This window comes from Phalacrocorax carbo, chromosome 1 (genome assembly GCF_963921805.1).
Source record: "Phalacrocorax carbo chromosome 1, bPhaCar2.1, whole genome shotgun sequence".
In the NCBI taxonomy this organism is placed as follows: domain Eukaryota; kingdom Metazoa; phylum Chordata; class Aves; order Suliformes; family Phalacrocoracidae; genus Phalacrocorax; species Phalacrocorax carbo.
The window spans coordinates 122,220,535-122,247,396 of NC_087513.1; the positions used below are offsets into that span (position 1 = coordinate 122,220,535).

Consider the following 26,862-nt stretch of genomic DNA (forward strand, 5'->3'; position numbering starts at 1 on the left):
TCTATCTAGGCCTCTGGAGCTTCAGCTAACACAGAAAATATAAGCATCCATGCTTTCTAGGAGCCCAGTCTTGAGGCAGTCCTGAAAGAATCCACGTCTTTAGAAATGTGGAAGTTGGGGTAAATGGACACAGAAAGGTTTCGAACTATGGGTCACTCCTGATCTTACTTCATGTAATGTGTGTACATGCACACACAGATACAGAAGGCCTGTACCTTTTCGTAGCTTTAATTTTCTCACCACTTTTGAGCACCTTTTAGGTACCAGTCAGATTCTTACAGAACCTGGAAGGACTCTCCTTTGGATCACAACATCTGTCTCTCTGCTACTGCATCTTTTTACGCATATGCTGGAGACAGTGCCCAACAGCTGCTTCTCCACAACCTCTTCCTCCACCAGGTGACCTACAGAGCAGTCCTCCCACATGACCTACGCCCATGCAGTACACGTACGGCTTCCCGGAGTGGAGCACTAAGAAACAACTTGGCTGCCAGCAGCGGCCAGTGCAGCTTCCACGCAACTCCCTGTGAAAACTTCAGCTGAACATCAGTATACAAGAAAAAGGGAGTAAACAAGCTCCACATTCAAAATGGGATTTGCCATCTGACAAATACCCAAAGGCATCAGTATGAAACAGAATTTAAAAAATGAACACAAGCAGATTCCTCCAAGAAGCGATCCCGCCTGCGCGTAGGTCTCTTCTTGCTTGACCTCTTCCAAGTGAGTATGTGTTTTGTGAACAGAAGAACAGACTAGAAAACTCTATGTGCTAGTTTTGATTCCAGTTGGAAAGTGGACCAAGCAAATGTCTCACACTTTTCATCCTACTCTGCGTAACTCCACACAAAACTGAATGAGAACAGCATTAAAACACTGATGGCTGGAGTCCTTGCTACCACGCTCTCACTGCTGCTGCAGCCTGTGGGACTGGGCAGATGGTATCACTGCCAGGAAGTACATGGCAACCAACACTTCTGTAGATAGAGTCAGAGTGTCTTCCTTGTTGTCAATACAATGAGTTAATGACAGGGAGAGAAACTAGGTTTTGTCCTCTAATCCCCTACCCATGCCATTTTCAGGTTCAGTCAAACTCAGGATTGCTGTTGCTACAACGTTTAGCTCAGAATTATGTCCCAAATAGCTTCAGGAGATGGCACTGCCTCTGTCCTGCCATGTGCTGAAAGCTCTGCATAGCAGTGCTTGGTCTTCTTTAGGGGGGTGTAGCTCTCACTTGCAAAAATCATTGTCGAGTCCTTGGAGAGACTGTAAGTGCTGAAGATGATCAGTGGTGATGAGTCACGATGGGTGGAATAGTTCCTCGGAAACAAATATTAATGAAAATCAGGTGGAAAAGGTGAACATTATCTGTCTTTGAACAGTTTTATCAGAGGCTATGCATGCTTTCAATTTTTGTCAAACTGTGTTACTATTTTAACAGAGATTTGAGTATTTAAAAATGCAAAAATCAACAGTGCTACTGGAAACAATGCTGTGATATAGTCTATTATTACTGGGCTTTGAAATGTAACTAAATGACAGTCTGATCCTTTGGGGAATTTCTCAATACTTAATCTTTGTTATAAAGAAATTATTTAAATTTTATTTGACATTGCTGTTGTGATGTTAGGAAAAATCTTGGTGACGAAGTACCGTGACTCTGTACGAGTGCAATATGGAATGCTTCTCTAATTTGTCAGTCTGTCTCCCCGGTTGCCAGGGGCCTCAATCTTTGCAGGAAAATTACCCTTGAAAACCAAATCCAGCTCACCTTATCTCAGGGCCACTAAAGTAAGCTAGTCCTTTGGGCAAAGAAATGTTATTTTGAGATCTGCATCTAGGAAGGGGATACAGCCACAGGGACTGGGGCAGTTGGCAGCAGTCCTGTACTCTGAGAGTCTCATGTTTGACTATGTTGGCCATGTGCATGTTTTCAGTAATCTGGGGAAACTTACTTAGTTTTATTTCAGCCAAAAGTAGGAAGCGCTGAAGAAGCTTTAAGAGGGGTCTTCATAAGCACTTCATAAGCTGAGGTGAGCTGAGAGCAGCCAGGTGTTTCAGTGAATGTTACCTATAACTAGCAGAGCAATATCCGATGGAAGGTTTTTCCTTGCCAGCAGTGATGACTCACATGAATTATCTTTTCTCTTTGTATACTGCCTAGTGTTTACTCCTTACAGTTGTGTATTGTTTTCCATTCTTTGCAAGAAAATCAAAAACATTATTGCCACACTTCCCTTCAGTTTAGGATTTTTAACCTTTTCTTGGTGCAGAGCTTCACAAATGGAGAAGTCTGAAATTCTTTGGGCTCCTTGCTGCTCAGATGGCATTTCCATCTTTTTCAGTGCGGATTGTTTCTAAATCTGCCCTGCCCAGTTGTTATCAAATTACTGTTAGCTTTGTAAAAAGCTATGCAAAAGAGTTTTATTTTTCTCTTAATTGGTTATGTGCACTTACACTGCAGAAACTTAATAGGAACATCTGTTATCTGTGGAAGTGGTATGTGTGATTGATTCATCATCATAGCTTCTCGAAAAAAAGTAATTCCTTACATTTTCCTTGTGATACACACGGCCAGAAGGTCCTCTGTCAGTCTACATTCTCAGTCTCTCTACTGGTTTGTCCGAGTATTTGAGTGACAGCGGCAGGGAACTCCTGAATACCTACAGGATATAACAAGGGAGTCCGATATTTGTCTCTGAAGGACAACTTAAAAATAAAATATATCACTATATTCATGATCAGGGCTAAGTGCTGTTTAAAGAATTTCTCTAAATACAGTACTACAGTCAGTACCCTTTTCTGAAATTGTGTAATATGGATATACAGTAGACAAAAAGTTACCTCCAGAAAGTTAAAGACCTTTTGGTTTTTTACTTATAACAAAACTAAAAACTTAGGAACACAAACTTTGCAGAAACCTTAAAAAAAAAAAAAAAGAAAAAAACAGAAGTCACTTCACATATACATAAGTAAAGTTTTTAACAAGAACCTGACAGGAGCTGCATCTCATTGAGACCTGTATCACATTAGAGACAACCTTCCAGTGCCTTGCAAGACTTTCTGCTTTTTTAAGACTCTCAATTCCCCTCGCCGCCCTCTATTTGTCTAGGTATTCACATGAAGCCTCAAATTTAGCTCAACACTCCAGTCTTTATTAAGCATTTTGACTGTGCAAGATTAACCTTCATGAGTCACAGTAATCATCTCCTTCTGCAGTCTGCTCCCACCGCCTAAGTACTGGCTACATCCCGGAGAGATCCTAAAGCAATAATGGGCTCAACTTCCCCAGACGTGCGCTCTACCGCAAAACCTAGCTCTCCTCTCGCCACGGTCTCAGCACTTACAACACGCATGCCATACAGGCCGTCCAAACACATTGATGGGATTTATACAATAGCGTGAGGTCATGGTCAAAGCTTTGTCTTTTAGTCCAGGTCTAGTAACAGGTCAGAGGTGAGATCAAAAGCTTGCATTATTAACAATGCTGTAAATAAAATGAAGTGGAATGATCAATCTTCCCCCTTAACGTTGGATTTTTATTTCCTCATGATTCCAGGTTAGGGTCATGGGAATGTATCCCACCGCAGCCTTACCTGATGCTAACTGTTGTTTTTGTTTAATAATTAAAATGCAGGTGCTGTGGATTGAGTGCATCTTGCTTTGGAGATGCCTTTGGTTCTTGCCTGTTTAAAAACCTCTCACAGCACACTACACTTAAGGTTTTTCTTTTTGTAGCTATTAGTTTAATCCTTTGGCAAGGGACAATTCCAGACAACAGACTCCCTTTCTCTGCCCATTCCTCCTTTCCTCATGCATGGATTGTGGTGGGAATTTCTAACCGAAATCTCATTAGGATAAACAAATTAAGATGAAAGAGATTGTTATAGGATTAGAGGACTACAAAATGGAAAAGCAGAATTCATATGATGATCACAAACGAGGAAAAAATTCTCATAACTATGTAACAGTTTACAAAGTTAAGAAAAGCAACAAAGGAAGGTTGAAGGCAACCAGTACAAGCAAGCCACCAAAAGTCTCATCTGGAGACAGCACAGAACAGAAGGATATGTATCTCTTAGCGTAATAACTGCAGCGAGGAGGATCTTCAGTTTCACATCTTCCTAGTGCATCACAGTTTGGATTATGGCCGCTCTCTGCCAGGCAAACAAGAAAGAGCTGAGATAACTCCTGGTGCAAGCTTTCGCTCCTGCTCCAAAAACAATCTGGCAGCTGTTGCAGAAGGGACATAACCTCCAAGAGTCAGAGTCTGCTGCCTTCAGCCCTTGCCCAGGATCTTGATGGACTGAGAACCCAAATCCCTTGCCATATCTGAGACGACATTTCTCTGCCATTTGCCGGCCTATTAAGCTTTGAATAACAGCATGTCCACTCTGGTTTTTTGAAAAGGAATCATCTACCCCTTCCAATACATTCATTGCCAGATTATTCAAACTGTATTTATTAGGTTAAATTTGCTGAGAATGTAAGTTTCAGTTACATATATGGCCTGGTGAAGATGGCCTGCAGTGTGTGTTGTCTTTAGCTTTTACAATTAACCATGCAAGATGGTTAAAAATTCAAGCGTGTGTGTCCCAGGTTGGAAGTCTGGTCAGCAGCACAAAGGAGCTGTTAGGATTGGAGTCATGCAGGTGTTTGAAGGTTAGGGGGCTCTCCTCTGCTTTTTGGGGTTTGGGTTGTTTATTGTGGGGTTTTTTTAGTATCTGCAAGGTAAGCATGCCATGTATCTTCTCTTGCAAGCTGTGGTAGTGAACTTGCTTGTCACAGGTACATGGTCAGATGGTGCGTACACAGCCTGAACTTGTAGCCAGGGAATACAGAGCACAGACAGCAACTTTTCTGTACAGTACTTCTGATGCTACAGTGAAACTCCTTGTTTCTAAAGAGCCTTTAAGGGTGAAGCCAAAACGTGGCCTGAGTTTAAATTGCCTAATCTTTCCTTGAAAAAGTTGTCCCCGTGGATAGCTTGAAGAAGGCACCTGTGTGCACTTAATTTGAACAGGCCTGGGGTTTTTTGTACAGCTGCAGAGCTCGAGTAACATGGGGTCTCCTCAGGAATAACATGTGGTCTCCTCAGTAATGTCTAACACAATTATGCCAAAGATCATGGTGGGGCTGTTCAAAAGCCCTCCAAAATATTCTGGGTCTCTGGAGCCACTAGGTTTGCTGCCTCTGCACAGGTTGTGAAGTTTGCAGAAAGCAAGAGCAATCCTGATGGCATTTTCTGTGCTGGCATCAAACCAATGCTGCAGGCAGTGCCTGCAGATCCCGTGCAGCCGTCGGGCGCGCTCAGCAGCTGCCCAGGAGCCGCTGAGGACATGGCTGAGCTACCCACCATGGCTGTGGTTTCCAGAGACATACTGCACCCTACACAACAGGTACCCCAATGGGAAATGCCTTGTGTTAGGAAGTGGGTGCATCCTGATCCTAGAAGAAAGATACCACAGTCCCACAACCTGCTGAAAGGTCTTCCTTTCAGCTTGTCACACTGCCCTGACTCTGCAAGAGGGGTGCAAAAGGAGGCAGGGCTGCCTGGTGTACTTGTGTGGTACACCCAGGTAGGATCCAAAACAAGCGCAAGGACGGTCTTGCCAAAAATGATGCAAAGGCACATGGACCAGGTGACGTGTAGTGTGAATGCACTTGATGAGACATGTGGGTACCCTGAGAGCGCAGCACCCTGGGGCATGGCCGAGAGAAGGGTGCAGACGTAGTCATTTGAACCAACGAGGAGAGTGAGCCCAAAGATCAGAGGGACCTCAAGACAGTGGCATTAAGTTTGGAGTAGTAGTTGGACCGCTAATTGCAAGTGAGAGGCAGACACAGCCTAACAGGTAAGTCACAACACTTAAACTTCAGACCAAATTCAGCACCCAGCATTTTGTCAACACACACTTCAGTATTTAAGACAAACTCCATTCAACACACACACCACCGCTTTCTAGTTCCAGTCCCCAAGTTGATGCAAAAAGAAGTTGGATGTAGAATATAATGCAGTTTCTAATATTAATCTTTAAAAAGTATTGGTCACATAAATCCCTCCATTCTGAAGGAAAATTAATATAATTGTTTGTACAGACATGAGAAGAGTCATCTGAGAAGTGCTGCTGCACGATCAGATTAAAATAGTGAAACCAAATACCAAGAAATTGGGCAACAGAAAGTAGAAAAACATCTCAGCCAGCAGGCTCATACAATCCAAGCACAACTTTCTGGTTGCCTCCCTTACCTTATTGGCGTCTGACCTCCAAATCTTGCACAGACTTAAGACTGTCAAGCTTGGGATAAGAAATTTCAAAGCAGTGACAGAGATGATACGAAACAAGGTGGCTATAATGACCATCCTGAAAAGCCTTTCTCTCTATTATCTATTCAGCAGTCTTTCCTACACAATGAACAAGAGAAGTGAATGGTTGCAGGATCTCCACAGGGATGCACTCAGCCAGAAGAGTAAACAGTAGTAAAAAATTATCTTCTGGGATCTCCCCGAGAGATAGAAATAGAGGTGAAAGCCAGCCATACCAACTGCTGAAGTATTTGCAATTCCATCAGCAGTCGTGAAACTGAAAAGAGCCAACAGGTCTGTCTGCGTTAGACGAAGCACCTTCCCTGTTCTGGCCAGATCATCTGCTACAGCAACCAATATTGTGCGTGCATATGCTCAGGGATAAACCCAGACTGACAACAATCATGAAGACCCAAAATACCTAGATAGTGGGAACCTTTCCTAGAAGTACCACGGACGAGGTAGCTGGGTTGCTTTTTGTGCAGTCTCAGCATCATGAAGGAAACCAGGAAAGCAGCGTCTTTAGTTTTGTTAGCGTCCTGCCTTCCGCTGTTAATTACAAGGACTGCATAACACACTCCAAACTCTTTTTTTTTTTTTTGACAAACTGCTAGTGTTAGAAAAAAGACTGCAATTCATTCAGCAATAAAAGTCAACAAGCTTTTTGTTACTACTTGGGAAATCCATTAAAAAAATATGCTTATACATGAGAAGTCCAAAGATGTTAGGTGTCTGTCAAAACAAATAGTAAGAGACAAATTTGTGTTCCATACAGAAAGAGATTTCTTGAAAATCTTCAGGAAAACAATATCTTACCTAGTTCTGCTATCACCTGATTATCACATTGGCAAATATTTGTAATAAAAATGAGTTAATAAGCAAGCCACTATTATATACACTAGCTTCAAATTTTATAGGCTAACTTCAATCTCAGAGCTGATCTAAGAAGTACCATCATGTAGAGTATGTTTTCCCTTTTTTTTTGTTTTTTTTTGGCATGTCTGTTAAGGCTGGGGTTATTAAAGGGTTAATTAGAATCTTAAATGCTTAGTGCGCATGTTGCAAGATACATCTCACTCCATAAAAATAGCTTTATGACATGGGAAAAAGTGAGGGTTTTTAAATTATAATTGCATGTCTTGTATATTGGCAGCATAAGAGTCCAAATGACAGACTGTAAACATTTTTAAACAATCCGTTTCCAATTTTCTTTTATTATTTATAATAATTGAACTCTCTTGCTTTCTTGATGTTAGTATTGCCACAACATTCGTGAAGCTGCATGTACTGCGTCAGCTACCTCTACACTATGACTATAAAGGTTGTACGGAGCTGGACACAACAAAAACAAAATAAATGCAGCGAAATAAAATTGTGTGCCTTCCAGCCCACCAACAGCACCCACCTTTGCATCAGAGGGAGTAAACTGGGGTCGAGCAATTCCAAATGTCACTTTTTGTTTGTTTGTTTGTTTCACGGCTCCCACTGACTTTACCCTTTGTTCTTTGTCTTGCATTTTGTTTTCTTTCCCGGTTATTAATTTTTATGGGGCACTTAATGCCCGTGACAACGCGACGTGCGTCTCCCGACGGCCCCGCTGCCTGCACTACGCCCGCTGCCGCCCCTTTACTTTTCATCCACAAAAAGAGACATTCTGAGGCTTTTTGAGGACCGCACCCCCGTAGCACCGGGGTGGATAAGCCTCCCGCCGTACTGGCAAGCAGCCCCAGGCGGCCAACTGGCGGGGTCACCGCCACAGTGGTCGGGGGAGGAGAGGCGCCCCTCGGGCCTGCAGCCTTAGCCCTTCCAGGGCAGACGGGACGGACCCTCCTCGCTCAGGCACCGACGACGGGAAACCAAACCCGGCAGCGCCGGCCCGGCGCTAGGAGAGGCGACCGGGCTGCCCCCCACAAATGGCCGCCCCTCCCCGGGCTTCCCCTCCGGGAACTACAGCCCCCACAATCCTCCGCGGCGCCGGGGGTGGGTCCCCACGTGAGAGGGCGGGCACTGAGGGAGGGCGGCGGGCGCATGCGCGCTGCCGCCCCGCGGCCCTCCGGGGGCGGAGCGAGGCGGCCCTGCCGCCAGGCTCCGCTGTCAACAGCAGCCAAGATGGCGGCGCGGAGGCCCCGCACCGCCTCAGGTCAGTGGGCTCCCCGCGTGGGCTCGGGCGCCTCCGCGGCGATGCGTCCCGTCCCCTCCGGTCCCCTTACGGGAAAGGCGAGGAGCGGGCGTGGCGGCCGCCCGTCATCTTGGGAGCGGGGGGCAGCCTGGCGGCCCTGCCGGCGCCCGGGGACGGGGGAGGGATGGCCCGGGCTCTGCCCCTCCCCCGTCCGTCCGTCCGTCCGTCCGTCCCCCGTCCGTCAGTTCCCGGGCCTGGTGGTGGTGTCCGGCGGTTAAACTGCCGAAATAGCCGCCGGGCGGGAGCGGTGCGGCAGGAGCGGGGAGGAGGCGGCAGCCCTGAGGCGGGAGGGCCGGCGGAGCCCTGGCAGAGCGCGGGGGGCTGAAGTGACGGGCGGCGGGCCCCGGCGCCGGCGGGGCCTCGCCGGAGGAATCACGGGATCACAGCGTCGTTGGGGTTGGAAGAGACCTTGAAGATCATCGAGTCCAACCATTAACCTTGCACTGCCACGTCCATCACGAAGCCATGTCCCTAAGCACCACATCTACGTGTCTCCTAAATACCTCCAGGGATGGTGACTCCACCACCTCTCTGGGCAGCCTGTTCCAATCCCCGACAACCATTTTAGTAAATAAATTTTTCCTAATATCCAGTCTAAACCTGCCCTGGTGTGACTGTTTCTTCTCATCCTATTGCTTGTTACATGGGAGAAGAGACCAACACTTGACCCCGCTACAACCTCCTGTCAGGTAGTTGTAGAGAGCAAAAAGGTCTCCCGTGACCTTCCTTTTCTCCAGACTGCTGAACCGAACCTGCAGAGCACACTGGGGAAATGAGCGGTTTCCCTAGCCTCCATCATCTCTGCATCTTTTAACGTACTGATCTTTCAGTGTATCGGTATAGCCTTATGGTGTAACGCCTTTTTGCATAGGCAGAGTTTTAGGTGCCTGAAGAGTATGTGTAATATTATCCTGCAAGGAAAGGAATATTTTTTTATTGATAGAAAATGCTCCAGCATTTTTATTTTCCACACAATGTGTTATACTTCAATGATTTTTTTATTTGAATAATATTAATTTAGGGGCAGAATTAATGGAACTAGCAGTCTATGACAGCGTTTTTTTGTTTTGTTGCCATTTAGAGGTTAAACAGTTTGCTGTCAATACCTCAAAGTTGGAAAGAAAGGAGATTCAGTAATGACTTTCTAGCGTTATGGGTGTTGCTATTTATGTTTTAGTACTCAAGAACACTTATGTGATAATAAAGGGAAGGAATGAATACCTACATGTGTGTTTCTTGCATTCTCGATCCTATTACCCATACTTGTAGTAAGAGTTAAAAAGAGTTGCTGACATTCTTAGTAGAATGTTTATATCTACAGTCTTTCTTTGTAATTCTAGGTAGTAATTTAACTTCTCTTCCTCTTTGGAATGTCCCAGCATCATTGCTGAACTTGTACTTCACCTTAAATATATCTAACTGAAGTGGACCTTAATTCATGTATGTATGTCCATAAACTATGATACTATTTTAAAACTTTTTTTTTTTTAAAGAGTTTTAGCCATCTCTTCCCTTTGATGTTTGAGTATACATGGTATTTAGGACCTCTAATTTGAAGTCACAGGAGGTCTGTTTTGAAAATGTTGATGGAATTGTACTGCAAGTATGGAACTTAATTGAAGCTTCATCCATTTCATGTGTTGTGGAAAAGGAACAGAAGTTTCTGCTCTTGGCTTATTAGCATATGCTAATGTCTAGCCCCCTGAGGAAAACACTTAGGCTGGAAGTTATCAATCTTTCAAAGTTTTGTTCTATCCAGAAAATATGTGTGCTTTCTCTTACGTTAGACATGTTTCACATTGCTTAAGATCATAAAAGGAATTGTAGTAGGTCAGATGAAAGCCATCAGGAAGAGCTAAGAAAGATTTAACAGCATGAGCATGTAGTGATACCTTCTCAGAATGTTTTTAATGATTTTCAGCTCAGGGCATCGTTAAGCATGGTTGCTGTCTTTGTCTCTGACAGCCCTTGGTGGGTTGGCTTCCCCGCGCCTCCAACTTTGTTCTGTTGTTATTTGGAGTCCACATCAGCTTTTGGTATCCACAGCATCCTGCAGCGAGCTGTTACATAGGTTAAGCAGAGCTTGCAGGGGGTGGGGGTGAAGGAGAGGAGAGGAAGACTTCCTTTTTTTTGTGCTGAACCAGCTAACTTCTAGTTTCACCTGATTTCTCTCGGTTTCTGTACTTGAACAGGTCGGAGATTCCTGTTCACCTTTTCTATGCCAGTCATGGATTTTATAGATTATACCTTCCCTAAAGCCTTCTCTACCTTACGTTGAAGATTATGGCATACAATCTCAAAATCCATTGATCTGTGAGCTGCTGGACCATAGGTAGCCTGTATGTTGCAACTGAAACCATTGGATTAGCCAGTTAATACCAAAAACAGTTCTGTTAATGTTTGGCGTTTTTACATGGATTGTTAATTTACTGTATAACTGAGAAAATAACCTTTTTCTTTTTTTTATTTAAGAACGTGAAAGTGATGATGATTCCTATGAAGTGTTGGATTTAACAGAATATGCACGGCGTCACCATTGGTGGAATCGTGTGTTTGGCCGGAATTCAGGACCAATTGTGGAAAAATATTCTGTAGCTACCCAGATTGTGATGGGCGGCATGACTGGCTGGTGAGGGAGCATCACTACTCATAAATGTGCTAGACCTTTTGCTGTTCTTAGAAGATCCCTTTCCAAGGCTTTTTGAAGCGGATAAATGTATCCTCTCTAACTGGATTTCCTTTATCATTGATCAAGATTATTCATGCGTGAATAATTTCTTAACTTGTTACTCTGACTCATCGTTGTAAAGTGTTTTGTAGTATTGGTAAAACACTAGTTAGCTGAGGGAACTCATACCAGTTACTCTGAAAAGCATTTGGGGAAATGTCAGAACTGTAAAAGTACAAGGAATAAATAGAAAATTACTGCATGTAATTTTTGTTTGTATGGGAAAGCATATGTACTTACTAGTATAGATTTAGAAACCTAGTTATGATATTATGGCTAAGACATATTTTATAGATAAAAGAAATACAAAAATATGTGTGGTAGAATATACTTTTAATTAAGAGCCCCGTTTTATACTTTTTTTCCTCTAAATGCAAGTGGAGCCATTTTGAACAAATTAACAGTCTGCTCTCGTGTTAACTGAAGAGAGATACCACAGCATAATTACACTAAAATAATTCATGATGAAGGCTAGACAGTAAAGATGAGAACTTAAATGGGGAAATGTGGCCACAGTCTTAGCGGCTATGTCAGGGTACTTGTTATTTGTCAAAGGTATTTGAATGGTATTTGTCAATTCCGGTATGGTGAAAATTTTAAGTTCAGTGAAAAACAATGTAATGGTAGTACAGTAACTTTTCCAACAGAACTATGCAAGATTTGGAAGATAAAATAGACTAAAAATGCTCAATGTGGCTCTGAGGAGTGTAGGCTTACCTTTCAGTCTGATTTTTTTATTTGCCTCAGTAGCCTTAAAATTATTTTTAGAAGTTAGATGAGTATGCATAAACTCTGAAGCTTCTAGGGAATAGTTCATCTGGCATACATAAAAACCAGCTTATTGAAAGATCTGGAAACTGTATTTCAGTATCTATAGATGTATATACCTCTGTGTGTGTTTCCATGTTTATAAATACGAATTCACTGTTGATCTGCAGGGAGGAAAAAATTCCCCTCTGTGTGTGGGCTGGTGGGGGGGCAGCTCAAACACCAGCAGAGTTGCCCAGAAAATTTATGGAACCATCAGCTTTGGAAACATTCAAGGCCTGCCTGAGTTAGGACCCTGAGCAACCTGACTGAGCTTGGAGGTTGGATCGGACCTTGCAGCTGGCCCAGTTTTGGGAAGGTGGCCAAGCCAGACGACCTCCAGAGGTCCCTTCCTGCCCAAACTGCTCTATGCTACCGATATCTGTGCAGTTCTCTATTTGATGTGGGAGTGTTTGGAGGCTGCGAACAAGATATTAATTTTCTGGTTGCTTTGATCCATTAAAAATGGACTAAGGCCATGTCTCAGTAGAGGGGCCCCGCTGATTTTAACTCTTGTGGTAGGGATGTTTACCTGAGATATTTAAGTTATGGGTTGTGTAGTTAATATAAATGATGGTATAATATATTTATCTTCCATTTGGGATCAGTTATAATGGCACTTTTATATTATTACGTTGTGCTTTATTAACATGCTACATTTATTAGCAGCATACAGCTTTTTTATATAGACAAGATCTAGAGATCTTAACCTTACTTTAAAGGGACCATCGGACAGCCGTGAACTAGCAACCATTACTCATGTTGTCTTGTGTTAGGTATTATTAATTAAATGTTATTTGTATTAAATATTCTGATTTTGAATTTAAAAATGTGAAATGATACATTTGCTTTGTTAAATGAAAAAACAGTAATAGTTGTAGTCAGGAATTTTGAAGTGTGGCATTGTTCAGCAGACAACTTCATTGAACTGGGCTTTTTTTTGTTTTGTTCTCCTAAGGTGTGCGGGATTTTTGTTCCAGAAAGTCGGAAAGCTTGCAGCAACTGCAGTAGGTGGTGGCTTTCTTCTGCTTCAAGTACGTAGTACTTCATGCTTTATAAGTTGGCAAATGTTATTTACTAAACAATAGGAAAAACACAGCTGTTGGGTAAAATTTAATTAGAAAGGCTTCTTATCTACTTCCTCTTTTTAGTCTTATCAATCAAAAACTACATTTCAGCTCGAATAATGTGTACAAAAGAGACATTTCTAAAAATCAGTGGTAAATCAGAATCTACTCTATCATGTAAAATAGTTCGTAGTAAGCCAAAAGAAACCTCTGTGCAGAAACTGAGATGCTGTCTGTGATTCAGTATTGCCAGATTAGAGGAACTGCCTGTATACTGTGGTTAGGGAGATCAAGGAATTTAAGCTGTATTTATTTTCAATAGGTTTGAGAATTTTAGTAGTGCTTTGGAAGAAGCAGGCTTCTTTGGCAGTTGCTTGGAAGGTGTGTTCTGGTCCCATTATGAAGCCATGTTTTTGTCTTTTATCTCTGTGCTGATTTACTAGTTATATCTGTTGAACCTCTGAAGCTTTGCTGACTTCTGATAGCTTCATTGCATTCCTCCATTCAAGTGGATTTCGAGTCCAAAAATTTTTAATGATGTTATCTGGCATGACCATTTGCATTTTTCATCAGATACTATGGTTAGAGGAGGGCATATTTCCAAAAAGCCTTTAAATTAGATGAAAAAACTTCAAGTGAAGGAGAAGTCATACATCCTTCTGTAAGCCATGTAATTCTTAATTTTTTAGTGGCATTTTTATGTCTTACTACCTGTGAGCTTGTTATTTTTCCTCAAATCGTTCTAGAGGAAATAGACTGGTGCCTACTTAGGTGCATGCAGATAATATACCATTTTTTCAGGCAGGATGTTAAAGATACTTTTTTTTAAATTATTCTTTCTAACATCACCCTGCAGGGTTTCTGAAAAGAATGTCCCACTCTTAGTTATTTCTGTGATTGTAACAGCTGTTGCAGTCAACTATTGATGAGGAAAGCTTTGGTGGTACCTCTGCTGCTGTGTGATGCATCAAAATGTCACAGTTGTGCGAAGTACTCTTACTTCCTTCATGATCGTGTTCTCTGCTGGTTTTGGGCTTTATTTTTTTTTCAAACTCCTCATTGAACACATAACTGAACTGTGGCACTTACATGAGGATGTATGTTCTTGGAACTCTCTGGTTTAAGTTGTTTTGAACAAATATAAGGTATATTTTATTTTTAATTACTCACAAGTAAGCATCAACAAAAACGTAAAAAGTCAAAGAGAGGTAGTTTTGATAGGAAGCTTTATAGTATCAGCATTCATTCCTCTTCACCATTGTGCATTGATGACCTTTTCAGATCTCCTGGAAATCACTGGTTACTGGGCTTGTACCTAAACATAGGGACGACTTTTACAAGGGTGATGAATCTGAAATGGTTTAGAATCATCCAGATGCAAATTTTTGGCAAAATGTGCTATGCCAGCAAATGAATCAGTTTGGTGGAGTACTCTGGACTTCTTCAGCCCATAATGTGTATTTCTGGATCATGAGGGAAGAATTAAATATATATGTGTATATAAATATATATATATATGTGTGTGCAGTGGATCTTGAAGTACTTGTCATGCTTTTCATCTAGGTGACTTCAAGTCCAGAATCTCTCTGCCCATATTCTATGCCATTGCTCTTAATTCTTTTAATGACAATTCTTATCTAAATATGACCAAAGAGCCTACAGAACAAAAGCCTATTATCCAGGGGCGTCAGGCAGAACATTGCCTACAGGTGCCTTCATTAGTACTTCTGACTACAGGAAGCTGAAAAGTTAAAACTAAGACCTATGGACAAAGGAAAATAGAAGTTGCTTAAAACACATTACTGGTGCAGTATTTTTGCTTATTGAGCTGTGAAGTTTGGGGAGCTTTTGTGTACATAAAATAGATTAGCCATGTGTTTGAGTGTCTGATTTCTTAGCTGATCTCATTTACAGTGTATCTGAAAAGGAATATTATCCAAGAGGAAAAATGAGTTGCATATTTTGATTGAGTTGTCTATATCTTTAATTAAAGTAAGATCAGATTCTCTTGGAAGGGAATGAAGTAAATGCCTTGGTCTTTAATTTTAATTCGAAACGTTTTGCATTTTAAAGCTGAGTCATAAATTCTATAGTGTAATTACATTTCTGTAGTCTTTAATTTTTTCATTTAAAGATCACACATCGTGATTTTAATTTCCCTATGAATACATGTTTAGCGCTTCCCCTGAGTGGGCAGAGGAGCATTTCAGCACATGACTAGAAACTTCCTTTTTATCTGTAAATTTCTCTGAAGTTGCAGATTTCATTTCAACTCCTGATTGCAATATTGACGTTGTAATTACCTGCTAAACCAAGAAGAACTGCAGAAGGCAAAATTCTTGGCTAAAGCCCATTCAGTGGAACATTTCAGTCCTGAAACTAAAAAAAAATGCATTTATTCTTCAGCATGAGATGGCTTCATGTCATGAAATCTAGTAGGAAGCCGAAAGCAATTTTTGGGAGGGTCAGTTTGTACAAGAAACAAAAAAGATTTTTCAGATTTTTGTAAGTGATCTAGAAATTTTTCAGTCTTAATACAAATGAAATGAAAAGTAGTCTGAGGAAGAGAATAAATAAAAATGGCATTAAGGAATTTGTGGAGTTTTTCAAAATTAAGGTCTGTTATCACAACTGTGTGCTGGGTATGTCAACAGCTTAATTTGTCCAATTAACTGTCCTTTTTATTGAAACAGATGTAGCACCTCAAATATGCTGGTATAAGACCAATACCCATGCACTCTGTTAAGGAAAATGTAATTAATTTCTCATAGCAAGTGAGGGATTTCCTTGTATAACTTCTAGTTTATACAGCACAGGGTTTAGTGAAATCCTGAAGAGTAGGAAAGTATGAACTCACGTGGTTCTGCTATAGTGAATTAGTTAAAAACAATTGTTCTTAATGAGTTCCTGTTGTCTATGTGTTTTTAAACTCCTTAAATCTTTAATAATGGTTTTGTTGCTTTTTGCTCTGCAGTCAGCATACAAATTGCAGGTTTTTTCATCGTGTCTCGACTGTTATTTAATCATAAAATTGTATTTTTGTTCAGTTGGCTTTGCTTGCACTAATATACTTTGCCTCATTCCATTAGCATGTCTTGAATGAATTCAGTTCACTTCTTCATTAAACTACTTTCTAACTTAAGAAAAGTATATCTTTGAAAACAACACAAGAAGCAAAATAAACTCTAAGATATCCTTGGCTATATATTGTAGGAGCATTGTTGATACCATGCCATGATGATGTTGTAGCATCTCAGTGAAGTGGGGAGAGAACAAGGTATTTCTTGTATTCAGGTTTGCGTTGAATATCCCACTGCACAGTTGATGTCTGCAGACTTTGAGGGAACATTCAGTAGAACAGCCAAAGCAAATGGTAGTTGGAAGTTAGCTTTTTAAAGAAATACCCTATTTCTGGCAGGTTTTGACATGAAATGGAGGGGCATCGTTTCTCTGCCTTTGTAAATTGGAGTAGTTTCACTGGTTATGGTGGAGCTGTGCCAGCAGATGGTGGCTGAAGATACAGCCTCTGCAGTTTAACTCTTACAAAAAATGTTGTCTCATTTCTCAGTCCCTCCCTACCTGTATATTGAAGTTAGAGACTTGTCAGATCTGTTCTGGGAACTGGTTGAGTGTGATGAGGGTTGCTACCCATCTAAATACCAGCCAATACCTAGAAGTATACATGGCTTCTGTATGCTGCGCAAGCAGCCGAACACAGGGAGCTCGCCTGTACCTTCTGGGCTTGGCTGGGCTTTTTTAGTGTGAGAGATTTTGTCTTTGAGGAAATTAAAATTCTTCTGTCCCATCTTGCCATACAACTTTTTTGCTCCAAAATTTTTTTTTTGGCTTGTTACTCTTAATAATGTTTCACAATAACAAAGTACTTGCATGCCCCTCCAGTATCACCCCCAAAGTGAGGTCTTACCTTTAGATCTCTGTTTTCTTTGATTAGTGTAAAGATGCACGTATTTTTAGGATTCCTGACCTGATGTATTTTTCCAGTTGCCTTTTGGGAAAAAAATCCATTATCCTTTCAACAGTTCTGGAAGATCTTGAACAAAACCAAATTTTATTGATGTGCTATATGAGAGAGATATATATAATATATATATTATTCTGTTATCATACATACACGTACAGAGATTTTTATATATATAGATATGCACACTCACCCCATATGGCTCTTTGAGGAATCTCTCTCTATCTATAGACTTTTCTGACTCTTTAATATATTATTTTAGTTTCCATGTTATTGTAGGGGCTGGGTTTAGAAACACTAATGAACTTTAAGAATTTGTCTTTAAGTAAATTTATTGTTGTAAGCTAATAGGTTTTTCATGATGTGTTAGAGCCAAAAAATTGGAGCCTGTCTTAGCAACGTTTGAGTTCAGTGGGATTATTTCTGCGCTTACACACAAAGTTATGTAATTGGTAGGATTGCAGCCAAAGTCAATGTGACACAGGCTCTGACTATCACTGCAGTGAAGTACAGTTTGGAGGGTTTTTTTCCTTCTCAGTTATAAGTTTTATGTTCAGTTATAAGTTTTATGTTCAAAGCATTGCCCTCTCTTGCTTATTTCATACATGTCTACAAAAACTGGAAAGCAGAATTTAAGATTTCTGCTACTAAGTTCAGGGACGAAAGTAGTATAATTTTTACTGTGTAAACCGGAGTGTTGATACAAATGTAAGTTGTGACTACTGGAAAGCTAAACAGAACTCAACTAAAAACTTCTGCCTCATCCTTGTACTGTATGGATAACTGAGCTAAATGAAGTGTTTATTTTAAGTCCCATTTATTTGTATTTGTTTACAACTTTTAGGCAAGCAAATACATTAGCATTTCTTACAGTGTGTTGGACTAGGTAGGTCAGTCCATATTTAGTTTTCAGTTTTATGAGTTAGAAGGCACCAGTTCAGCACTTGGGCCTTTTTGAAATTCTTGGGGTGATGTAAAATTTATGTTGTAAAAATTAGCCAGTGTGCAACATTTATTCTCCTGGCATGTCATCCAGTGACTTGTTCATGTGCCTGTGTGGATAAGTGGTTTTAAAATAGACAGGCAACGTCAATGAATTTGTTATATTCTGAGGTATGACGTAAAGGACAGTACAATATTTAGTAAGTTCATTTTGCATTTCTCCAGTGAATTGTTTTTTAAATCTCATTCAAAGATGGAAACTGAAGTTTACTTTCTTACATAGGTGGTCTTTTAGGAGCTTTGTTTAGGAACTTTAATTTAGACAAAATCTGACACTTGCTTCATTTTGGGGTGGGTTTTTTTCAGGATCATGAAATTCATATTGGTGGCAAAATATGTTGCTTACTTATTGTGGCTGTTTTAAAACGAGTCAGATGGTTGAATTTTAGTTATTTGGTAGAAAGAACTATGTGAAAAATAAAATTCACTGCTGTTAAACAATGTCAAACATTTCTTTTTATGCCATACCGAATCCATTGTATATTTAAATATCCATTCCACAAAACTTCATTATCCGTGATTTTATTTACCAGTTTTACCATTCGCATAGAAAGCTCTTACATCAGTTACATGAATTTGCCAAACTTGACCATAAGGAGGACCTGAGAAATGCTATTCTTCATAAACTGTTTGTGTGTAACAGTAATTTACCTTTAGTGGTCTGTATCTATTTGTTTTAGCCATTAAAAAAAGGAGTAATGCTTAGTTTTGATTTTTCCTCTCTTTCTTCCAACTAATGAGTTGTTTGTTAGAACACTCTAGAGCATGCAGTAATTGCATGAATTGGGTTTGTTTTTTTTTAAGCTACGACCTTAAAAACATTTAAATATGTTTTTCTTTTGTGAATATCTTAAGTAAATTGATGGGACTGTCAGTGTTGCTCAAGTAACAGAACATCTTACTTTTTTCCAGGATAAAATCTGAGGAAGAGAACTAAGGCAAAGGGTTAGGACGACAGTTAAATGGGCTAAAGGTCTCATGGATGTTGTTTGGGGAGTTTGTGTGTAAATTGGTGTGAACAATCCCCCAAAACATACCCATTTTGCTGATGTTATAGAACTTGTGCTGTACACAGGCCATGTTATTTTTGAACTTATTGGTTTTGTAGAAACTATGAGAATTCCCTTGTAATAAATAATTTTTTCTTGGACAGTTTAAATGATGTAAGATAAAATAATGATTTTCAGTAGTTCTAGGGATGATTCTGATTAGTCCCAAATACGCCATCACAAATCAGAATTCCACAGTTCTGAAAGAAGCTGAAATGAGACAGGCTTCTTGCTGTTGTCCTATGAATGTGCTTTTCTCTTTCCTTTTCTTACAAGTAAAGCTACAGTAAATGGTGAAGGAAAAATATTGTTATTTCAAGTTTCTATAACTAAAGGATAGAGAAGTGGTAAAATCAACAGTAATCTACTAAACTTTGTCATTGCTTGTTCAAATTTGAATTGTTATTGTGGAAAATACTAGTGTTTAAAGCAGAGTACATGCTGTATTTGGCACAATGTCTTTTACTGTATCTGTAATTAAAAATGAGAAAAATTTAAAAAAATGTGTAGGCACTAAGATACTGTATTTTGACTCATAAAATTCTAGCTACAACTGTACTAAACCCCCTTTATTTTCCTAGATTGCTAGTCATAGTGGATACGTACAAGTTGACTGGAAGAGAGTTGAAAAAGATGTAAACAAAGCAAAGAAACAGTTAAAAAAGCGTGCAAATAAGGCAGCACCTGAAATCAATACTCTAATTGAAGAGGTAAGTCTAAGGTGCTAAACTGTTTTCTACCATTCACTTTTTCTTACCTTACACTGTAGGTTGAAATGCAGGTGCAAAACTGGAAGGCATCAGAAATGGTCTGGCTGTGTATTTTATTAAAAGTTATCAGACTGTACTCTCTTCTATTCATTTAGCTTTCTATTTTGTTCACTCTTAAAGATGACACAAACTTCAAAGTTAATGCATTTCTACAGCTGATATGGCTCAGGGACTGCCCTTGGCTTTGCCGTGTACTCGGTGTGGATTCTTTGCTAGTGAGAAAGCAGTGAGGTCGTGACAGGGTAAAAATTTGAGGGTGTTGTGGTTAAAACATGGTAGCTACAAAGACAAAACCCAAATCATCTTAGTCTGCTGATAATAAAATTACTTGGTTGGAAAAGACTGACCTTTCTTCCTGGAGAAAAGCTATAAGCGCTTAGTAACTAGAGTTGTGGTTTTTATCTCATTTTTATACAGTTTGAAGAATATCTGTCTTCAGAATCTGTCAGTTACATACTATGTGGCAAAGAGGTAGCCTGTGATACTGCTCAGTGTCACTGAGGCTATTCCATTCTGTCATATGAAGACTTTTTTTAATAGTTTTATCTTTTTTTTAAAAAAATATGTTTAGTCTGGTTTTACGTATTTTCAAATTTAATACAGATGATCTAAGTTTCTTTCTCAGTAACTGTGAATCCTGACTTGGGAGTATGTTGCAGACAATGTAACAGCAGCCACGCTAGCGCTCTATAATTAAGAGTTTTGACGTCTCAGATTTAACCTGTACGGAGTTGCATATAGGTTGATAAAAATTAGCTTAAATTTTACTGTGATTGTGAAGTAGAAGCTCAAGAAAGATGGTTTTCTAGCTTCTTTTATACCCCAAATAGCTTAACCTGGCCTTTTCCATAGTCCTGCAGAAATGGGTGGGAGAAGTTGGGGGTTTTGGTGGTTTCTTTTTTTTTTTTTTTTTTTTTGGTAAGATTGCGCACTAGTAGCCAGTCTGAAGTGTTTGAGGTGGAGGATTTATGACATGGCACGTTTGATGTAACTTGTTATACTCTGAGCTACCACTTAATAAAAAACTGTATACAAATGTCATCCTACATAAGTCGTCGTCGTAGCATTAAGTTGTCAGGAAACTGGCTCATAATGGAGTTCAGTGTATTTCTTTTTCAATGACCCAGTCTTCCAAAAAAAGGATTTTAAAAAAACATTTTTCATGTGTTTAAGACTGCAGTGATGGTGGTGCTCATGCATTTTTGCCTAGGGAGTTTGTAAAACAACTGTCTTGTTTTAATCAAAACAAGACTGGCGTTGGCATGAAATTGCTAGGACAGTTGCTCTGTATTTTGATTTTTCAAATGCTAACTGTATTTTAAATAGATTGTTAAAGACAGGCAAGAGTCAGTTTTCACTCCATTGGAGCCAGCGGTTGCCACCTCGCTTTGTATGTTTTACGTCACTTCCCCCCTTCCATAATCTTAATATCCCCGTTTCCAGGCAATTGTGATAAGTATTAAATGTTAGTCAGACACAACTGACTCAGTTCTTTACGAATATTATTTTTCTTCTCAGTCAACAGAATTTATCAAACAGAACATCGTGGTGTCCAGTGGATTTGTTGGAGGCTTTTTGTTAGGCCTGGCATCGTAAGGACCCAAATCGTCTCGTCCCAATGGCATTCGTGTCAGCAAAGAACAGTTGTGGTGACGCACTGTCTCGGAGCAGTGCGGGTCCCTGGGCCTTCCAGAGCAGGACAAGCGGACTAGCTAGACAATTTGGAAGCTTTTACATTTCAGGCTTTTGCCTCTTGAAGCTTGGCAAAACTAGGATTTGCTGAAAAACTGTGCAGTGTGCTCATTATAGCATTTCTGGGCAAAACTGGTTCATCTTCATCACGACTCTTTTGATCTATGACCTTTCAAGATCTAGCATTTTTTAAAATGTTATTCTTGGAATATAGATATGTAACCATACTGTAAGAAAGAAAGCTCCATTTCTACATTTTCAGTTAAATATTGTTTATTTTAAAAGTATTTTTCTTCATGCTGTAGTAGGTAGTATAAATGACTACATAATGTATATATTGTAGTTTCAGCCTCATGGCTGTCCATGTTCTTTAGAAGTCACTGCAATAATCTATCAATCTGTAATACCTTTTTACAGAGTATGAAATAACAAAGAATCATGAGCTTATTAAAGGTGAAAATTAACTTTGACTCTGGCCTTTGTGTACATAAACATGAGACTTTCTTATTTTCTACAGCCTGCAGGCATCTCGTCCAAATATTTGCAGAGGTACTTGTGATATTTGTGTGCTAAGTAAATGTATATACATTATTTTTCCCAGATGTGTAGACGCGCATAAACTCATTGATAAAACTGTAGTACACAGATAAACATTGCAAGCACAGACTCCACAGGGATCTGATGCTTAGTTTTTTCACACTCAGTGAACCACAGAGGTCATTTCAGACGTCAGTAGTTGGTGAGGTGAAGGGAGGAGGCTTCTGTCTGGGCGCTTTGCGAGGGCCGGCGCTCCGTAGGGCTTGATAGTGCAACAGTACAACGTGCCTCCTATGTACCGAGGGCTGCTCTCTCAGTCCATTTTCACTGGATATGATACTCGCTTTCATACTGACCTCTCTTGCCATTATGTTCTCCCCAATGTAGACATAATTTTTCTTTTACAGTTGCCTCTTAATTTGGCTTTAACTGTCTAGGGTGTCAGCTCTGGAAAAACGAGGGTACAGATTGGCTTCAGCTGGCTTATTGGAGGAGTGCCTATTTCTCCTGAAGTCTGGGAAAGCAAAGGGGTCTTAATCTGCTCAATGGGTTTGCTGCCTCTGCCTTTGACAGATCAAAGGAGGATTCTAAAGGAGATTGGAGGCATAACTGTGGATGGACTGGAAAACTTAATATCATCAAGTAGGTTTTTAAGGTGGTTTTGGTAATTTGTTACTAGGTTATTCTAAAGAAGTTAAGAAACCAAACAAATGCTTGATGCATTTTTCTGCATTCCAAACTTGTCAACCTTTTAGAAATTTCTACCCAAGAAGGACTCTTTGCTCTGCCCCAATTTCTCTGCTTTTTACTGTACCAGCAAGTTAATGTGAAATGGAGTGTCTCTCGCAGGTTCTCTTGGGTTCTTGTTCACATTGCCTGAGCAGCAATAGTGATTCACTAGCGTCAGATGGATGGATGTCAATGTCTGACGTGCAGGACATGGGATGAACATCCATCACCTGGGCAGTATGTGAAAGGCGTTTGCCATAGTAACCTAGCATATATTTAGATCGGTGCATCTGTAGACTTCAGAGATCCGTATTATGACCTCATATATGGATGCTTCTGGCCAAGGTGGGTAAGTCACGAAGCACATTGTGCATATCTATGAGTTTAAGGGTTTAGTTAGGCTAGAGCCTGTTTAACGCTTTTGAAAATAAAACTTAACCCCCTCCCTCCCCCGCCTCCCCGCACCAAACCCCCAAACCCAAGGAGCATAAATGGCCACAAATAACATGTTAGCATCATAAATATTTTGTTTTAAGGTGAATATCTAAAGCTACATAAACACAACTGTTGAAGTTTATCGGAAATGGGAAGCCCGAGGAGGAATGTGGGATTTGGGGGATTTAAAGAAAAATTAAGAAAGTTGAAAATGTTAAAATGTGGAATTTTCTTCGCCTTAGTGTTCAGTCCAAAGGATAATGGGAAGGTAACCAGTCAGCTCTTTCCTGCTGATGAAGCTAATGGATTTTTGGCATGTCGAAAGAGTTGCTGAAGCCAACTGATGTGAGTCACCCTCCCGGACTGGAATGAATTCGGGCATTCTGAAGGGCTTTCGGAATGAAGTGACCCACCTCAGTAGCACGGACCTGTAAACTTGTGTTTTTAAAAAGAGACAATGCTGTGAAAGGATTTCAAGGGAGTATCATCTTTTAGTGTGCATGCTAAAGAGGCTGCTCACGTGACCAACTGAGACAGCTGACATTTATCAGGACCTGTAAGACTGGAAGCCAGTTTTAATTAAGATAATTGTGAGGTGGGTTGGCACAAAGCACCCAGTGCTGATCCAGCACAGCCTGAAACCTCCATCAGGTTTGGGCCCACATGCAAGCTAAGAGGCCGTCTAAATCTTGGAGTGCCGTGGAACATGGTGCAGAGACTTAACGTGTGCTGTTGTGCTCGCAGGCTGGACTGGGAACAGCATGGCTAACCCGGGCGCAAGTGGTGCTATGCTTTAACTAAGAAATATTGGTGGACCCAAGCTGGCTCTCGTTCATAGCTTGGGTAAGCCAGTGCAGCATTAATGGATTTGAGTGGCTCATGGGTTCAGCACCCAGCGATCCTCTGCCTCCCTCACCCTCTACTCTTGTCCCCTGACCTCTGTCCCCCCCGGTTTCTCAGTGCACTGCGTCTTCCTGCCCTCTGCTTTTCTTGTTCCTGTCTTCTTCTTTTTCACAGCTGCTAGAAGAGGGCACTGCCACATACACTACTGCTGATCTGTGAAAGAGGAAATTCAGTGCTTGAAAATGGGGTGAAGTTGGGGAATAAATCCCACACGCCAATTCAGCTGTTGGACTATCTGCCAGCTAGTGCCTCTGGGTTAGAGAGCTCACAGAAGCTGGGGACCACCTTCAGTTACCTCTTCCTGGGAGACCTCTCCTGCTTCCTAGACCAGTACCCTGCCTACCAAACCATAGGTATTTTGGCACGAGATACCTTTGGCTTCCCCTGCAGACGCGTTCCATTGTGTGGGTGTGTCTCAGCAGTCATGGGAGTGAGGACAGAAACTTGGGTCTCATCTCCTCAAACTTTACCTTAAATCATTGCTAAATATGCTGCTTGAACTGGAAATGCTCTAACAGGAAGGAAGGAAGGACAGATGGGTGGACGGACAGTAGGTTGGTAGGAAGGAAAGTAGGTAGGTAGGTGGGTGGGAAGGTTGGTTACAGCCAGGATATTTTGCTGCCTGTTTGGTAGGGTGCTTATGTGAGAGCTCATCCGTGGCACAAGAGTTTTTGGCTTCATCAAACCCCCCACAAAATCAACTGCTCACAGCCTTAAGCTGTAAAAAACCGTTTCTGCATACATGCACTGTATATTTTAAAAATACTTAATAGAAAATGTTAACAAAGGAAACTAATGAGTATTGAACCTTACAATTCCTGTTTAACATAATGCTTTGAGCTTCCACTACAACAAGTGGCTATCTACATACGCTTGCCCATACGCACTCATGGGACCTAGAGAATTAAGAGCCAACATATATAGTATGATTTTTAATTAAACATCTTACTTTCTTGAAGTATGAATTGTGAAGTAAGGGTTATGCTGTTTTCTCGTGTGTTTAGTGGAAAACAAGCTTGTACTGCAGCCAAATATGCAGATCTTTATTTTCAGTTTTCAAATCCTGTCCAGTGAGAAAATTGAAATGCTTTGATAGCTGACGTTGCTCAGACAGAAATCTAAGCCAAAATACATCTGAACAACTCTGTAAATGTGAAAAACCTGCAGATGTATGAATGTATGAAAATCAAGCGTTGGCCAAATATTGTTTCAGAATCCACTTGGGACAATGAAGACGAGGAATGAAAATGAACAGCAGTAAGGGAGTCTATATTTTAATGTTCCTATAACAGTGTATGATTGTTACAAAATACTGAGAAATTTCCTTTTGAAACACTGATAATATTTTTTCTATTTCTGTGGCATCGAATATGATACTTAGTTTCCAAACTTAAAAGCTTCTTGTGCCAGCTAAATTGCATGCTGGCTCCTGTAGGAGCTTTGTTTTGAGGCTGCTTGTGCAAGAAAAGCTAAGCATATGCTTCAATGACTAACTGGTTTGTGTATGAAAGCAAAGGTAGAACAAACATTGGAAGTGATATATACATATTTTTCTGTCTTCACATTGTTACAGGAATCTCTAGTTAGGCTTTGAGACCCTCAGGTAGTCTGCAGAGAATCAGAAAACCATGGACTGCGCAATATGTAGGGGTTGAAGGTAAGGCACAAGAAGTGGAATTTGTCTGTCTGCATATGGATGTCGAGCTAGGTACCCTATGGCCTGCTTATATAAATGAAAGGAAATGGGCATTTCTGTGGTAAATTACCTTATTCTAAAACTGACATCTACAGTGGCTCAGATGAATCTGACCTAGAAGGGCCCACTTTTCCTCACTGTTTCTAAAGGCAGCCCAGGCCACGGCTTGCTCACCTGCAGCTACTGAAGGTTGGGTGAGATGAATTCCATTAAACATGTTTGCACTGCCAAGGGCATGAAGGACGAGAAGGTGGTTTACCAACAGTGAATGATGCTTGCCTGGCCTGTTCTCCTCTGATGAAATGACTGGCTATATAGAGAAGGGGAGGCTGGTGGAATAGGCTCTTACTGAAAACTGCCTGTGCTGCCAGGCCCCAAGGGCAGCGATCCGTGTCTTGGTGTGCAGCTGGCAGTGGTAACAAGCGGAGTACATCAGGGGTTGGTGCTGCATTAATATTGTTCAATATCTTCATCAAAGACCTGTGTGATGGGCCAGAATGCAGCCTCTTATCAAATCTGTGGGTGACACCAAATCAGGAGAGGCATTTGGCACACTGAAGGGTAGAGCTTCGATTCAAAGGCAAAGCTGGGGAACCTGAGCATTGTGCAATGGGCAGTCTCACAGAGTTCAGCAAGAAGCAGAAAGGGCAGTGCCAGGGGCAGGTTAACCCCACAGACAGGCACTGGAAGAGCAGGAGCTATGCTGGAAAGGGCATGGAGGCTATGGTGGACCTCAAATTGAATTTGACTGAACCCTGCATTTCACTGCAAATGAAGGAAATCACAATCTGAGGTGCCTTAGGAGGAGCATGGTCAGCAGTTACGGGAAGTTGTGATCCGTCTGTCTGTACTTAGCACTGGTGAGGCCACACCTGGAATACTGTGACCACTTTTGGGCCCTCCAGATCAAGCAGGATATGGAGAAATAGGAAAGGGTCCAGAGAAAAACAATTAAGCTGATTAGGGGCCTAACGCGTAGGACCTA

General features: G+C 40.9%; 1 protein-coding gene across 1 annotated transcript; it reads left to right on the forward strand.

The window, feature by feature from the left end:
• The first annotated feature begins 8,309 nt into the window (after positions 1-8,309).
• On the forward strand, positions 8,310-22,047 carry FUNDC1 (FUN14 domain containing 1). Its single transcript, XM_064472934.1, has 5 exons — positions 8,310-8,444; positions 10,956-11,112; positions 12,977-13,052; positions 19,697-19,825; positions 21,404-22,047. The coding sequence occupies exons 1-5, from the start codon at positions 8,333-8,335 to the stop codon at positions 21,479-21,481; spliced, it is 552 nt and encodes a 183-aa protein (XP_064329004.1). The 5' UTR covers positions 8,310-8,332; the 3' UTR covers positions 21,482-22,047.
• Positions 22,048-26,862: the final 4,815 nt, after the last annotated feature.